This window comes from Notolabrus celidotus, chromosome 13 (genome assembly GCF_009762535.1).
Source record: "Notolabrus celidotus isolate fNotCel1 chromosome 13, fNotCel1.pri, whole genome shotgun sequence".
Classification (NCBI taxonomy): Eukaryota; Metazoa; Chordata; class Actinopteri; order Labriformes; family Labridae; genus Notolabrus; species Notolabrus celidotus.
In genome coordinates, this window is record NC_048284.1 from 9,334,422 (window position 1) to 9,350,787 (window position 16,366).

The 16,366-nt window shown below is 39.5% G+C and overlaps 1 protein-coding gene across 4 annotated transcripts in view; it reads left to right on the forward strand.

Moving 5' to 3' along the window:
* ptprk (protein tyrosine phosphatase receptor type K) overlaps positions 1–16,366 on the forward strand; it is a 153,008-nt gene that overhangs the window by 95,228 nt on the left and 41,414 nt on the right. For all 4 annotated transcript variants that reach the window (XM_034699506.1, XM_034699508.1, XM_034699509.1 and 1 more), the window contains 2 exons: positions 4,869–4,981; positions 6,237–6,417. In XM_034699506.1, coding sequence (XP_034555397.1) covers positions 4,869–4,981; positions 6,237–6,417 — 294 coding nt within the window. The remainder of the gene's footprint in view (positions 1–4,868; positions 4,982–6,236; positions 6,418–16,366) is intronic.

Genomic DNA, 16,366 nt, shown 5'->3' on the forward strand with positions numbered 1-16,366 from the left:
TTATCTTATCTTATCTTATCTTATCTTATCTTATCTTATCTTATCTTATCTTATCTTATGTGAACCCAAAAAGCTACACAAGAATTGTGTGTAAAAGAACAACCATAAAGAGTAATACTTTGTTACTAATAAAGAACAATTTGATCAAAAAGTTAGCATAAAAGGATCAGGCTAAAGACGATACTTTCAGTGGCAGCTTTCTTTTCTGGACAAAATCACGAAGAGTTTGAACCCCCCTCTTACATTTCAAGTCTGGATTGAAGGGTGACAGCAAAAAGCATCCCTGTCTCCTCAAGTCCTCCTAGATAAAGAGCGTCTAACTGTTGTGTGTTTGTGTGTGGGATATGAAGGGGTATGAGAGTCTGTAGGCCTATATAAGTGTGTGTGTGTACATGTGTGTGTGTGTGTCACTAGTGGTTTGGTCAGAGCCGAACTCTAATAAAGCCTTGCCCTCTGGTTCCTACGGTGACAGAGCGCATCATCACGCCAGCTCGTATCACACTCACACACACACACACAAAAACACACACATAAACACACCATGCCAGCATGTATTACACACAACCCATGGCCTAAAAAGCTCCTGCAGTATTATTGTCACACACAAGCACACAAACAAACACGTTTATCAGACTTAAGAGGACGGGGAACTGACTTCAGTATATACAACTGTCTTAAACCTGTTATAGTCCACTTCTTAACTGTCACACACACGCACACACGCTCACGCTAAGTGGTGGTGACAGGTAAGGCTTCAGGCGTTATAGAACTATGGAAAACCTTCTACCACTGTTGGCTGTCGATATGACTGCAACACACATATAAACACACTTTTACAGACTTGCACACACACACTCCTCTCGTGCTCTGGAGGTCAAATGTCCTCCAGTGATCTCCATGGTGATGTCAGCAGCAGTTTGTGAAAACTAAACTTTATTGACAAGGTTGCTGACGACAGACAACAAAGAAGAACATGCCTAGTGGGTGCCAGGCGTAAAAAAAAATGTCTGTCTCTCCTCTTTATTTCTCTTTTTCTTCATTTCTGTAAATTTCAAGTCTTACAAACCCCACTAGAGATTTTCTAATTCCAACATCAGTCAAGAAAGTGAGTGACAGTGAATGCAAATTAATCACACAGTCGGGTTAGGTCAGAAACGACACGCCAGTTTTGAAGTTTTCCCGATGTTCATTTGTTTTGTTATTATCATTTACATTTGACCCAAAAAATAAAAGATGTTGGGAGGGTTTATACGTGTGATTAATAATGAAAAAGATGGTGACAACAAACCCATTGCAAAAAAAACCCCAACACCATTGATGATTTGTTGCATTATTTTTTGGGTCAACTGTACAAATGACAAGTAATGAAACAAAAAAAAATAAAGCAAATCAAAAGCATGAATCCGTTCCAGCGCTTGTTTTCTCTGGAGTCACATAATGACCCACTGACACTTCTCTCTGTTTCATATTTTTGTCTATTATTTATCTGTTAGATATTCAATATTCTTTAAAGCAACACACAAAACATGTATTCAAGTTAACACACAGGCTGCCGCACACACAACCCACTGTTGTCTTTGCGTGGATACACTTATCTTTGTGACTTTTTCTTCATTTGTTTATTTGTTAAGCATTTCGTTGTTTACTTTGTGTATTTGATGGCGTCGCAAGCTGACATGTTGTTGACGTTGTTGGTTTTCTGACATCACTTCAACATTCATTATCTGAATTCAACTGTCTGCATGTTTGTTTGTGGGTGTGTCTGGGTTTGCACGCACGCACGCACACACACACACACACACACACACACACTTGTGCTGTCAAACTACAGTGTTTCATCTGTTGCTAAAAGACGCTTCCAAGCCTGCGCGTCTCTGACAGCCGTATTCAACACACACACGCACAAACAGAAATGCAGACACACACAAAGAGAAAAAGAGGTGACAGCACTGCAAAATATGACTATTAAAGGGAAACATGTGCAGAAACACACATGCACAGACACACACATACACATAATTTGGATAATACTTACTTTGATATGATATGATGGAAGCTGGATTGCAAAAAAAAAATCACATTTCTCCCTATCTTCATACTGATAGCAATGCAGGCTGGCAGTGTGTTTGAGAATGTGTCTCAGAGAGATAAAATCAGTATGATTTACTGTGCATATACACCACAGTGTGTATATATGTGTGTGTGTGCACAGGGTTTGTGATTAATTCATGTGTTGATCTGTGTGTATATATGTGTCAAGCAGATATATCTTTGATGCAGGATGTTATAAGGTTGTGTGTTTGTGTGTGCTGTGCTTTCGGCTTGTCAATCACAGATGTTTGACAGTTAGCTCTGATCAGACTGACTGGCCCTGAACCATCACACATCCATCACAGTTACGCACAAGTACACACATACAGTATTTGTTTACTGAGTGCATCACGGGATGTCGTACATGGCTGAATTTTAAGACATATGTTGAATGACAAATACAACAACAGTGACCAAATTTTGCTTAAAATTCAAAAACCATTGCTCATTTGTTTTTATAGTTTTGCTTACACATAAGAGACATTTCAAAGTTTGTTTTTAGGAAGCAAAAGGATAACAAAGTCAGATAAGTGGCTTTCTTGTATTGTTTATAATTAATAGATAAACAGATGCGTATTTATCAGTTATAATGTAGACAACTTAACATCGGGATGCCAAATGGTACAATGAGATCTATTGAGCCTGCCAGCGAAACATGGTATACCTTGGACATGGGAATTTCCAGATGATTTCAATAGCTATTTTACATTCTTGTAGTTGAGGTTAAACAATTAACAGATCTTGACATCATTTATTCTGATATAGGTTGTTGTTGTTTTCTGTTATATGTCTATGAAAGTCTACATAATTACAATCAACTGTCCAGTAAAGTTTATATATATATATATATATATACGGAGGCATATTGACTAAAGTGCTTTACAATGGGATGCCAAATGGTACAACAATAACCCTTTAACCTGCTGGCCAAGCATAGATAGCTGGGACATGAGAATTTCTTTAAAGTTTCAAACTTCTCTCTGTTCCTTGAGTTGAGATAGGAAAATAAACAGCTCTTGATATCAATCATTTAACTGCCTCTCTTTGAAGTTGATAACTGGTCAATAAAAAGTCTACCAAATGATGGCATCTGTCAAAAAACAATTCTGAGATGTTATTAAAAAAGAAGCATAGAACTCACAAAACCATTAATTTCACATTTGGATGCCAAATGGTGCAACAAGTACCCTTTAACCTGCCTGTCTAATCTAATTTACTTGGGACATGGGAATTTCCAGCTCATTTTCATATTTTTTGTCTATTCTTTGACTTTAAATAGGACAATGACCAGTTATTAAGTTATTTGTTTGACTCTCAGTTACTTTTTTGGTAAATCCATTCCCTTTTCTTTGAGTTGAAATAGGATATAATCGCAGATCGTGATATCATTAACTTGACTGTAGGTTTAAAAAAAAAAGATTACTTCTCTACAAGTCTAAAAACTGATGGTAAAATATCCACTAAATCTGAGAAATGTTGATCAGATGAAAATTAAGAGTTACCCTCACAAAGGGATGCCAAATGGTGCCATGAGAACTCTTAAACCAGCCGTCCTTTTATATTTCAGTTAGCAAGCAATGATTTTGATGACCCCTTTCAAACAGACATCTGTTTACAATGTAAAGCAAATTAGACATCGGGATCTCCTTTGTGTAAAAGTGCTGGAGTGACTTGGACATTAGAGTTTCAACAGCAGTCTGAATACTATATTTAAAAAGGTCCAAACTAAAAGTGAGGTCAGATTAGCGTAAAGGCTGCAGCAGGTAGATGAAGGCTCAAAATTGGTCAAATAAACCCCGTAACACTTCACGTCAAGATCATTCTGAAGCACTTGACAGGCAGCAGGAATCACTTTTTGATAACATAGATGAACGTACATCTTCCTTCAACTCATCCCCTTTTAAACAAGCACACCTCTTCACAGGTAGCACTTCTCACACTGCATACAAATATCCAGCGTTTTGGCTCCTTCAGTAAATCTCCTGTCACATCTGAATGAAGATGTTAGGCATATTTACATAACCAACGCCTACGACTGAATGACAATAGAACAGTAAAGATTAGGGGAAGCAAGCAATATCGGTCATTATGTTTTTTTTTGAAGCTCTTCCCACTCAGAGACTTTTGGTGTCTTGTTTTGAAGGTGGAAAGCTTTTGATGTGAGGCAGCGGCAAAAAAGGTGTTTTTTTTGCATCAATGAGTTACTCATTATTCACGATAACTCAAAAACAGCAAAGGAATGTCAATATGTGGAAGAGTTTGGCTACTTTCTGAGAGATTAAGGTAACTGTATGTGAAGCACCCTATAATCAAATGCAGCATTAAAAAACTGCATTATCACATCAAAGGAAAGTATTAAAGAGGGGATTCAATACTCCAACATCATCACAGACTCAGAGATACTGTAAAGATAAACTGATCAATAGCACTCTTTTTTCCCTTTAACCAAATAGTTCATGATGGCATTCAAAGCTTGCCTGTCATAATATTGAAGGTTCATGTCATTGCTGCACGATAGGATGTCTCTAATAATCTGTGCCATCGTTGTAGTTATCATTTGTCGGTTAGTTTCTTCTAAAAATCCACTTGTGCTTCCAAAGATTGAATATCATCCTCAACAGTAGCAAGGCTTTGTATCCCAGGGACTGAAGTATGTTATTCTTTGTGACACAACCCTCCACTGTTCTGCTGTGACCTTGTTTTGGTCTGTTTCATTCATCCTCTGAGGCCCTTTGAAACATCCTTTTCTGATCTTGTTAATTGTTTTCTCTCCTCAGAGCCTCCGCACCCCATCGCCCCGCCCCAGCTGCTCGGCGTCGGCCCCACGTATCTGCTGATTCAGCTGAATGCGAACTCCATATTTGGAGATGGACCTATTATACTGAAAGAGGTATGTTCAGGCAGGAACAATGTAAGGATTTCAAGCTGTAGCATACTTATATGAAGCTGATGTGAAATCAGGACATATCAGTGATGATTTGTTTTACTGTATTTGACATGAACACAACAACACCTATTGACCAGCACAAGGAGAACCTCTTCTTAGTATAAGAACTCCAATTAGGGGGAAACAGCTGTCCGTCGTTAATGTCCAAAGCTAACGTGTTTCTTTTAAATATTTAACGGTGGAGACTTTTAAAATTATACTAGTTGTTTTCTCTTGTTTCCAGCTTTTGTACTCCCTGAACGAAACGGTTCAGGAGTTGCTTCATGAGTGGTACAAGAGTGGTATTGATCTTCTTTTCAAACTCAAGAAACTTAAAGGGAGTGCATCTCCAAACTCTCCAGCAACTTAAATCGCTGACTGAGTCTTGCTTTGAGATTAATACATTCATATTCCAGGAAAATTTAAGCATCATTGTGAGGTACTTGTAGTCTCTGTAAACTTGTTTTCTTGTAGTTTGACAACAATGTGAAGTATACAGTGGTGTACAATATGCTCTGAACGGACACATACTTAACCTGCATGAAAGCATGTTAGCTTTTGCATACAACTTACAGCATTTCCTGCAAATATCATCATCATCAGTCATTTTTTCTGTAATAAAGGGTGCAAGATGTTTGACTCTAGTACTCTATTTTTCTCTTAGAGGCAGGGGGTTAAATAAGAAATCACTGTACACCTGTTAAAAAAATCCAGCAGCTTTTAAACTCATTTTTACAAATTTTTGAAAACATATTTGAATCTGAAAATGTGGGGATTATGTCACTGACCTGTCCTTGTAAAAGACCAAACACCCTCATGAGAATCTGCTGGTTGCCTTGCGACGGCTAAGACTGACAAGTTAATGCTAATTCTTTAACATATTTGAGTTATTATATTTTCCACTTTCCAAGATGTTTCTCCACTTTCACCAATCAGTGATAGTTGTGGCTCCTCAGGCTGCTCTGACATCTGTGCCCATATGACGTCATTATTTCCTGACTGTCAGCCTGTTTTTGCCACATTGTCAACAGGAAGTGATGAAATCTGCTGGGAATTCTTCCAAAGGATCAATCTAATATAACATGTGTGATCAGGTCTATCCTGGCATCACTTGTGCTATTGAGTATCAATCCCTGTTGTTTTGGGGGATTTGACCAATCAGATTCAAGCGTTCAACACCGCCAGGTAACAAGTTGTATTTGATTTTCTTCCCCTGCAGGTTGAGTACCGCATGACATCAGGCAGCTGGACTGAGACTCACGCTGTGAACTCTCCAAACTATAAGTTATGGCATCTCGACCCAGATACAGAGTACGAGATCAGAGTGCTGCTGACCCGACCAGGAGAGGGAGGGACGGGGAAACCTGGACCACCACTCATTACCAGGACCAAATGTGCAGGTAGGACATGGACACAAATACTTCAATGCTCAAACGATTATTTTATCCGTCGTGTTTGATTCTTATTCTTTTCTTGTAGTCGTAGAATCAACTTTTTGGTGATAAAGTTCAGTTTTGTGTTGTATCCACATCACCACATCAAATCAGACCCTGTTTTCCTCACTTTTTACTAAATAAACATCATAAACCTGAACTGTACCACGTCCTGCCACGGAAAGGTTGCCTGATTTTCGCTGCCTTCTTGTGCTCACAGCTTTTTTCTGCCTGTCTGATTGTCTATCGATCCATCCATCTACTGTTGTTCTTTTTGTCTCTGTATCTATATTTCAGTTGCGGAGTGATGTTTGTACTATGAGCAGCAGAGGAGAGGTGTAGCGAGGGATAGAAATGGAGAATAAAGGAGGGGAGAGCCTGACTCAGTCTGTGGTTGCTCAGTGATCTGAGAGAAAGAGTGATTAAAATACTCGAGGCCCTCTCCACCTTTCACACGTTTTTATCCTGCCTTTTCTTTCTCTTTCTGCTTCTCCTCCTCTCTCTCGTATCTTTTATTCCCTCATCTATAAAATCTCTCTTTCTGCTTCGTTCCTTGTCGCTGCCTTCAACTCCCACCTCCCCCTTTTTTTCTCCTCTCGGCCTTCTTTCTCCCCATCTCTTTCTCTCTCTGTGGATCAATAGACGGAGGGCAGAAACACTGTCTGACATTTGTAGAAATAAACGACTGAAATATAAACACAGCTAGCCTGAGGGAGAGACGGAGCGAGCGAGAGAGGCTTGATAGGAGAGGGAAAGAGACAGAAAGAAAAGCAGCGAGCTTGAATGAGAAACAGAATAAAGGAGCGATGGAGAGATGATGAAAAACAATAAGACGGGAAAAAGAAAGAGGAGAGAAAAGAAGCAGGCGGAGAGAGAATGATGAAACTGAAGAATGAAAATGAAAGAGAGATGAAAACTCATAACCAAGGGGCCTGACTGATGTATCCCAACGTGTGTGTGTGTGTGTGTGTGTGTGTGTGTGTGTGTGTGTGTGTGTGTGTGTGTGTGTGTGTGTGTGTGTGTGTGTGTGTGTGTGTGTGTGTGTGTGTGTGTGTGTGTGTGTGTGTGTGTGTTTTCTGCCTGTGCGTGTTTATTGACAGAGAGGAAGTCATAGACTTGTTCAGGCGACTCATGTATTGAACAGTTTCCTGTTTGACAGGAAAAGGAAATTAATCTTCTTCTCCTCGCTCACACAGGAGCAGAATCCAGTTAAAGACAATAACTCATTGTAATCCACATAATGCGCCGATATCAGACCAAAGCTGTGAAATATGGTTATGAGTTTAGAGAATTACATCAAATCATTCTGTTTATCGGAGTAATTTCTGTCTGCTGACGAGAGAGCAGGCAGTGTATGAGGAGGGATGATCAGAGGGGGGGATAAAATTAGAGAGAGGAATTTCTACTATCATGTCATGATAAAATATCTTGTTTTATTTTAAGGTTGAAACACTAAATAAAGTGTAAAAATGCTGCTAACAGGATATGAGAAATACATGTGATGGGGGAGAACCCAAAGTAACTGAATTTCTTACTGAGTTACAGCGATAGGAAGGTAATTGGTTTGTTGGAAAAGCATCTCTTGTCCTTAAAGCAGGCAGCCTGGGTTCGATTCCTTCCTTGTCGTTCCCATTCGTTCTCCCCACACTTTGCCTTCTCTATCTCTATCCATCATCCTCTGCATTCAAAGTCCCCAAAAAAACCTTCAAAAAAATACAGAACCCTTCACTTGTTCAATGTCTCTCTGTTTTCTGCCTGGTTTACAACGCTTTAAAGGAGCATTTCAACATTTTAAGAAATTAGCATATCCCATTAATAGCCAGTCATCACTGTAAATAAGATAGGTTTCTCTCTCCCACAAATATACCTTTCTCAGATGTTTCATTCATTGATAAGTTTCCCTTTCTCATCTTGGTCATTGATGTCATATAAAGAATCAGATGCATATTTGAAGGACACACCCATCCTTTCCAATAAAAAGTGCCCCTCAGAACAGATACCTATAATTACACTAAAATGCCTCGGCAGGTTTCCTCATGCTTCTGCATTTTTCGTTGACTTTTCAGAGCACAGATCTGTCAATCTTTTTCCACGAGAGCACATGCTGACTTTCTCTTGTCTCCACCTGGGACATAAATGGGATGATAGGTCTTCTACATGTTATAGGGCACATGGATCAAACTCTGATTACATAAAGAGTCAGTGTTACAGCTTGTTCTCATAATTTCTTTACTAAGCTTGTTATTCTGTGCAGTTTGTTTCACATCAAGGAGGTTTAGGAAGTTTAATTACTAGTGAGGTCACTATTGGTTGCATTATAACCTCATTTTGAGAAAGAACCTGCCAAGAAATATTCTAGCAGATACATCACATAGATACATAATAATAATTTTGACACTTTTGCAAAGGTAAATAAAAGCATAGAGATATAATGTGTTAATGAGAGAGATTTCAAGGTAATGGGGAGCAGATTTAGTCTTCTTTGTGCAGATCTATGCTAGCTGTTAGACTTAAAAGTTCAAACACAAGCTACAAGAATTGGATACAGATCCTTAGACTTTAAACACTTTACATAAACATTGCTTGGTGATTAGGGGTGTAACGATTCATCTACTACATCAATGTATTGATTTATATTCCTATGACCGGACTTCATCGATCTGTGCTCGACAAGTTGACCTTCTGGACGACATATATTACTCCAACCTTGTTTTAAAAGGTAGTAAATCGATTGTATTGATACTAGGAAATAATGCATTGAATTTAAGCAGACTTTATATGGATGTGGGGTTTTTTGCGCTTTTAATGATAAAGACGTTAAACCTTACCCAACTCAGCCTGCCTGTCTGTGACGTTGTCGCCACGCGCCAGCAGACAACAAAACATAGCATGGCGGATGGCAGAGGAGAAGCCGGCGAGCGAGAATTTATCAAGCCACCACTGCGGTCCAGTGTGTGAAAACACTTTGGCTTTTGCAAATACGGAGATGTTTTTACTGTACTTTTATTGAAAATGTATTGAATGAAAATTATGGAATGAGCTTCCCCTCCACATTAGACAAGCCTCCTCACTGTCCATTTTTAAAACTCATCTTAAAACCAATTTTTATTCCTTGGCTTTCAACCCTGCATGAGACTCTGCTCCTGTTTTAGTGTTTTATGGTTTGTTTTTATTTATTGTTTTTATTGTTTTATTATCCTGTGTTTTAATTGTTTTTATGCCTGCATTTGTCTACTTATGTACAGCACTTTGTTCCGGCGGTGGTGGTTTTAAAGTGCTTTATAAATAAAGTTGAGTTGAGTTGAGATTGAAAATAAGAGCAGAATTAATTGTTGTTTACTTGTTTGTTTATATCCTTAATTAATTTATACCTGATTCCCTTACAAGAAACAACATGAATCTAGGACTGTCCAGTATCAAGGTATTTATTTCACGGTCACACTGGTGGAATTTTTGGCTGAAAAGTTACTGAATCAATTTCAAGTCACTGAATCGTTTCGGATCGTATCGTTCTAAATGAACCAATATCGTCCTTTAATCGTATCGGTAACCATGAATCAAGATATGAATCGAATCGTTGTTAAAAATAATCGTTACACCCCTGTTGGTAACATGTCCAAGTCTTGATTACTGGGATATTCTTCTTCTGCACAATTAATATTTTAGGAAAAATCCTCCCCTCTGTCTTTCTCATTTTTTTGTCAGTGTGACTAAGGTCACCCAAACACACACACCTGGGGAAAGCCGTGTGTGTTTGTGTTTGTTGAGGAGGAGAACAGAGACAGACACGTGGTGGAAATGTTATTTAAATGGTAATGATTCCTTTGCTTTTTCTGTTTGGTTAGGTTTGTCTGATCCCACCACCTGTAGTTTACTGAATATTTAGTTGGATGCAAAGTAATGAAAACATGCACACACACTCGCATAGGGGAACGTGTGCACACACACCAGGCATAAACCCAAGCATGTCTCCGCACTGAACACTGTTTAATTAAAAACCAATAAAGTTAATAAGATACAGAGCAGAAATCACACGCAGGGCAATTGATATGATAACAAGGAGGATTTCGCCTCCTCTCGTTGTTCTGTTAATCTCTTCATCTCTTCTTCTTCTGTTCTCTTAAAAGTATTCTTTGTCTTTCCCATCATCCCTCCGCCTCGCCTTCCCTCCCCCACCCATCAGTTCTTTCTCTTCTTCTTCTTCTTCTTCTTCTTCTTCTTCTTCTTCATCTTCATCTTCTTCTTCTTCTGTGGTGATTTATTGCTCATGTCTGAAGGGTGAAAAATAATAAACTTGAAGTGAAGAGTTCTTGTGTGTGTGTGTGTGTGTGTGTGTGTGTGTGTGTGTGTGTGTGTGTGTGTGTGTGTGTGTGTCTGAGTGTGTGTGTGCGACAGAAGAAAGTGATGAAGTAGCTTTTAATCCAAATCCAGAATTTTCTGCCGGAAACCCTCTTGGTCATGGCAGGTTAGACACACGCGCACACACAACTGGACACAGACACACACTCACAGACATGAACACAAACAGAATAGAGACACACTAAGCTATCGAAGATGGGAGGGAACATACACACACTTACAGGCGCGCACACACACACAGTTCAGAGAGTCACAGTATTTCTCATATGTTGCACAAACTCAGCAGCACTTGGATTAATGGAAGAATGAAATCACAAAACACACATTTTCAGACACACAAGCACAGATGTTGTCGGGATCACACAATATATCATATGTACTTCTTTATATATGTCAGAGCACACACACACACTCACACACACACAGTCAGCACTATGATGCTTTAAGGGTCAGACCCCTGTAATAGCAGCAAAGAGATTAATAGACGCAGTACTCTCGTGCATGTGCATGTGCATGTCAAGAGTGAGGCAGTTTTATAACATGTACATGTGCATTCTAAAGTTCAAGTTTCACTGTACAATGTAAAAGGGACAGATTTGCACAGATAATTATCTCTGATTGTTAAAATTGGGACGAGAATAGCTAGCTAACGTGGCTAAAATTAGCTGAGCTAACATCACCAGGCCCCCTTGAAGGTTGACGTCCATGTGCCTGTGCTGGTTACACATCGCCCCAGTTTGAGTGTGTCTATGGCAGTTTAACTAGATGCAGCTTACACACAACTAAGTCTCCATTCTCTAGATCAGAATACGGCAAAACCATGCTACGCGATGCTTCCTTTAATGCTATACATGTTTGGAAGTATCATAGACCGTATATATAATGGACAGCGTTGCTCCGCCTTTTCCCATTGTATGGTTTTGAAGCCAAATTATCCCGTTCCAGAACGCTGCCACCTTGTAAATTTTCTGCAGCCAGAGTCTGCGCAGTAGGGAATTTGCGTGTTTCCATGGTAACGAGCTCTGCCCTGCAGCGTAGCGCCCAAAGTCCTACAGAGTTTTTTTCTACGGCAGCTGTCAATAAATCAAAGCAAACCGGATGTAAAACCCCGTTTTTTAACCTCTAATATCTAACGAAAAAGAAACTTTTCAGTAAAAGAGGCCTTGAACACAAAACAGTCAAATAACTACATAACACCACAGCGTACGGATGTGAGAAACATTCGTATGACGTGTATTTAATTTTTTGAGTCTGACCGCAGCCCCATTTAAATGAATGGAGGAGACAGAGTTTTTGACCAATACTAGAGCCAGCCACTAGGGGGAGCAGCCATTTGCTGCCGTTTGCTGCCATTGCGGCAGCCTCACTTCGAGCCGAGCAAGATGACGTCCATTCTTTTTACAGTCTATGGGCAGTAGCCATTAACTGGAGCTACAGCCCCTGCTAGTAGTGGGAATTTGCACAACAGCTTAGACACAACATGTGATCTGCACTTTGGGCCTACGACTATAAAAATATTGATAATCCTGGGGTGCCATTAGCCTAGCAGTTTAAACGCAAGGCCCTTATACAGAACTATGGTCCTTGTCCCAGCGGTCGTGGGTTCGACTCCCAGCCTCGGCCATTTGCTGCATGTCTCCCCCCACTCTCTGCTCCCCACATTTCCTGTCTCTCTTCAGATGTCCTATCAAATAAAGGCAAAAATGCCCCAAACATATAACTTTAAAAATATATAATATATATGTAGTGATAATTAGTTTATCCAACTAGTGTACTATCCTGGTGCCAACTAGAAGGGTTGACATCATTCAATCATTTAGTTGACTGCATGTGCAGATTCCTATCGTCCATGTCCTGTAATGTTTTTCCTGTCTCATACCCTTAAAAGTCTTTTGGGTGATTTCAGGATTGATAATTCCTGCCTGTAAATATTTTGACAGATATTTTCTCCAATCATCTTTCTGACTCACAGATTTCTGTCAAATGAATCCCTACATTCACATCAACATCTATACCATTCCTCCAACCCTGTGACACAATCTAAGTCGGTTGCCAGTTGCATTATAAGCCTCTGCATGGGCAAATTAGAAAATGCTCGTGAGTGCAAATTGAATGAATGCTGCAGCGCAAATGTGCACCTTTCATTTTGCTCAAATCTGGCCCTTGGAGAGACGGAGACATGCAGGGAGAAAATGAGGGTTTGACACTGAATGAATAACCGGAGTTTCATTTGTCTTCCTCATGACAGTGGAGGGATTACCGAGAACTAATTGGACAGATTAACTTGGATTTAGCTGCATCTCCTGTCAACCTTTTCTGTTTCCCCCTCCCTCCCTCCCTCCCTCCCTCCCTCCCTCCTATCCTCCTCCCTTTTCCTTCCTTCTTCTCTGTTATTCTTTAAGCTTCTTTTTCCTCCTCTGTTCTTTTTACTTAACATTTCTTGGCTCTTCCTGATGCTTAATGTTGAGGGACAGGTTTTATTTTCTGCCCTTAGCCTAGTTATATTTCATTTAGTGTAATTTCTTCTCCTTTTGTTTCCCATTCTTTAATTCCAACCTCTGGATTCTGCTGATATGAAGCTCGCTGTCCTCGGTGTTATTGTTGGTGTTTATTGGTATTGTTGTTGTTTTCAAAGCTTCCATCTGTGGAGAACAAAGCCTTTTAGTTCTGACATGAATCCAGCCGTTTGTCTGTCTACCGGAGGAGGGGAGAGAGGGACAAGGCAGCCTCTGTGGTTTACCGTTGGACCTGGTCCCGTTTGACTCTGGACGCGTTCCAAACTAGTTATCGTCTCTCTCCGTTCCTCCTCTCAGCATCTCTCTCTCTCTCTTTTTCCCTCTCTCATCTTTTTCTCTCCCTGCTCCCTCACTCCCTGCAGCCCCTGTTTCATGTTTCCACACACTGCTTTGGTTCCTCTTTACACATTTTCTATGCTACTCTCTTTGCCCCCCTGTTCTTTCTTTCTTACTTTCTTTTTTCTTTCTTTTTCCCTTAATTCTTTCTTGCTTTTGTTCATTCTTTCTTCCATCTTTCTTAATTTTCTCTTTTACATTACTTTTTGTCTTTTCTCTCATTTCCTCTGATTTTATTTGTTGTTTCCTTTTTTCTTTGTCATTTCATCTTTACTCTTTTTCTTCCTCCTATCCTTGTTTTTTGTTAGCTTTTTTCTTTATTCTTTTTTTTCTTTTTTCATTACTTTTTATTTATTCTCTTTCTTTCTTTCTTCTTTTTTCTTTCTTCTTTTTTTCTTCTTTCTTTCTTTCTTCTTTTTTCTTTCTTTCTTTCTTTCTTAATTCTTTCTTTCTTTCTTCTTTCCTTTCTTTTATTTTTTCCTTCTTTCTTTCTTTCTTTCTTTCTCTTCTTTGTCACTATCCTTATCCCTTTCTTTTTTCATCTTACATTTCCCTTATCTTTCTTTGCACCTTTTTTTTAAATTCTGCCTTCAATTTTTTTTTACTTTATCTCTAATGTTTTTACCTCCTTCCTTTTTGTACCTTTTCTTCTTTTACTACCTAAAAATAAACATACATAAGCAGCAATGCATTATGGGTGAGCAGGAGGGGAATTAAATTGGGTGGACTTATGCCTAGCTGTGTGTGTATGTCCTTCTGTATGTGTGTTTTTATAGTCATCCATTCATATATTTAAGTTGAAGTTTTAATTCCATGTTGAAGAGCCTCCCAACCTAAAGCACTGTTAGCATCAAGAGCCTTCAAATCAATACAATTTATTACACTGCCCTGACTGTGTGTGTTTGTGTGCACGTGTTTGTGTGCATGTGTGTGTAATAGCCCGGTTTATGGCGAGGATCACAAGTATTGATTTGAAGGTTGAGATAGACGAAGAGGAAGAGACCGAGACGTGTGAGGAAGAGACAGAAATAGAGGGAGAGACAGGCAGAGGAAGCAATAGGTCTCCCTCTTGCGCTGTTTAAATGTCAACCATCCAATAACAGGTTGAAGTGAAAATGAAATGCTCTGACCCCCCTCCCCCGCTATTAACACACACATACACACAGTTTAGCAATAATATTTGCCCAGCTGACAATTACCTGACTGGTGTCCTCACACCCTCACTTCCCCTCTGTCTTTTTCCTGCTCCTCATTTTCTCTCACATGTTGCTTTATTAGAGAGCCATTTACATCTAAATGACTTAGCAAACTTGAACATGTTTGTATTTACAGCTCTGTGTGTGTGAGTGTGCATGAGTGTGTACAAAAGTTGTGTTTGCCCTTGACGGTGCTTTCTTATTATGGGAAGTTTTATTGAGGAGACACACACACATAAACAGGAACCTGTACATGCTCTCCCCAGATTTAATCTCCATTCTGTCACAACCTGAAGCCTATGTGTGTGTATTTGGGTAATAACCGAGTGTGAGAGCATCCCTGCGTCTCTCTCTCTCTCTGTGTGTGTGCGTGTGTGTGTGAGTGACGGGCAGATAATGGGTTGTCAGAAGAAGCGACAAGTTTGTGTCCTTGTGTTGTCTCCTCTGAGGGAGGAAGACCCAGAAAAAAGAAAAAAAAAAACAGAGAGCAAGGAAGGAAGAGGATAGGGAGAGACTGGCATCTCTATTTAAGGTGAGCTGTTTTATTAAAAAAGTCTGGACGCACATAAAGAAGCAAGTGTGTTACAGAGAGGCAGAGACAGCAGAGGAAGGAAAAACAACAGGTGACAGAGTGACGATCACTCTGCTCGACGACTCTTCACGTCAAGGAACAACAAACAAAACTTTTAATTAAATTTGTTCTGGTTGCTGGGTAACAGATTTTTCTTTAGTCTGCGGATGTCCAGGGCCAATCTACACGATCAATATCAGAGTTAATCAAGGCATGTTTAGTATTGACTGCATTGAGCCTAATCTGATGATAACCTGTGCTCTCAGCTGTCAAACGCATCAAATCAGCTGGTGTTTACTGAAGAAAGCTCTCAGCTCGATCTCATTTTAAATTCGCCTCATGGTGTCTTTACTGCAGTGATAGGAGGTAACTGTTTGTTTGATTACTCTTCTAATGTGAGGAACTCTGAGATGCTCATCTTTAAATTTAATTTACCCCACACTTCTTCTCCTCTGAGTGTCAGAAGGAAGTATTGTCATAGTTTTTGTCTGCCTCCAGAATATGATTTAATGTCAAAGATTAAAAAAACCTGACAGTCTTTAAGATTGTGGCTCCAGCTTCACTCAGTACACCATTAAAAGAAAATGCTACTTATATATATTCATTATGATTAACTAACTAATTATGTAAATGTTATAAAACTCACCAGGCTATTACAGAAGAAGAAGATTAGAACAAAGTCGTAAATAAAGCCATAAATTTACAAAAATCTGCCATAGATTTTCAAGGATAAAGTCGTTAATGTCCGATAATTAATTTTTTTTTCGGTTTGTCTGCCACATAGACTGTATAAATATATGGACGTAGTTTCCGTGACATCACCCATCTGTTCCCGAGTGCTGTTTTGAAGCCAATCAACGGCGGCAGCCATATTGGAAATGCGGAACTCAATCAGGCAGAGTGTGAGGTAAAGAGGCGGAGTTTGAGCCTCCTAGCCA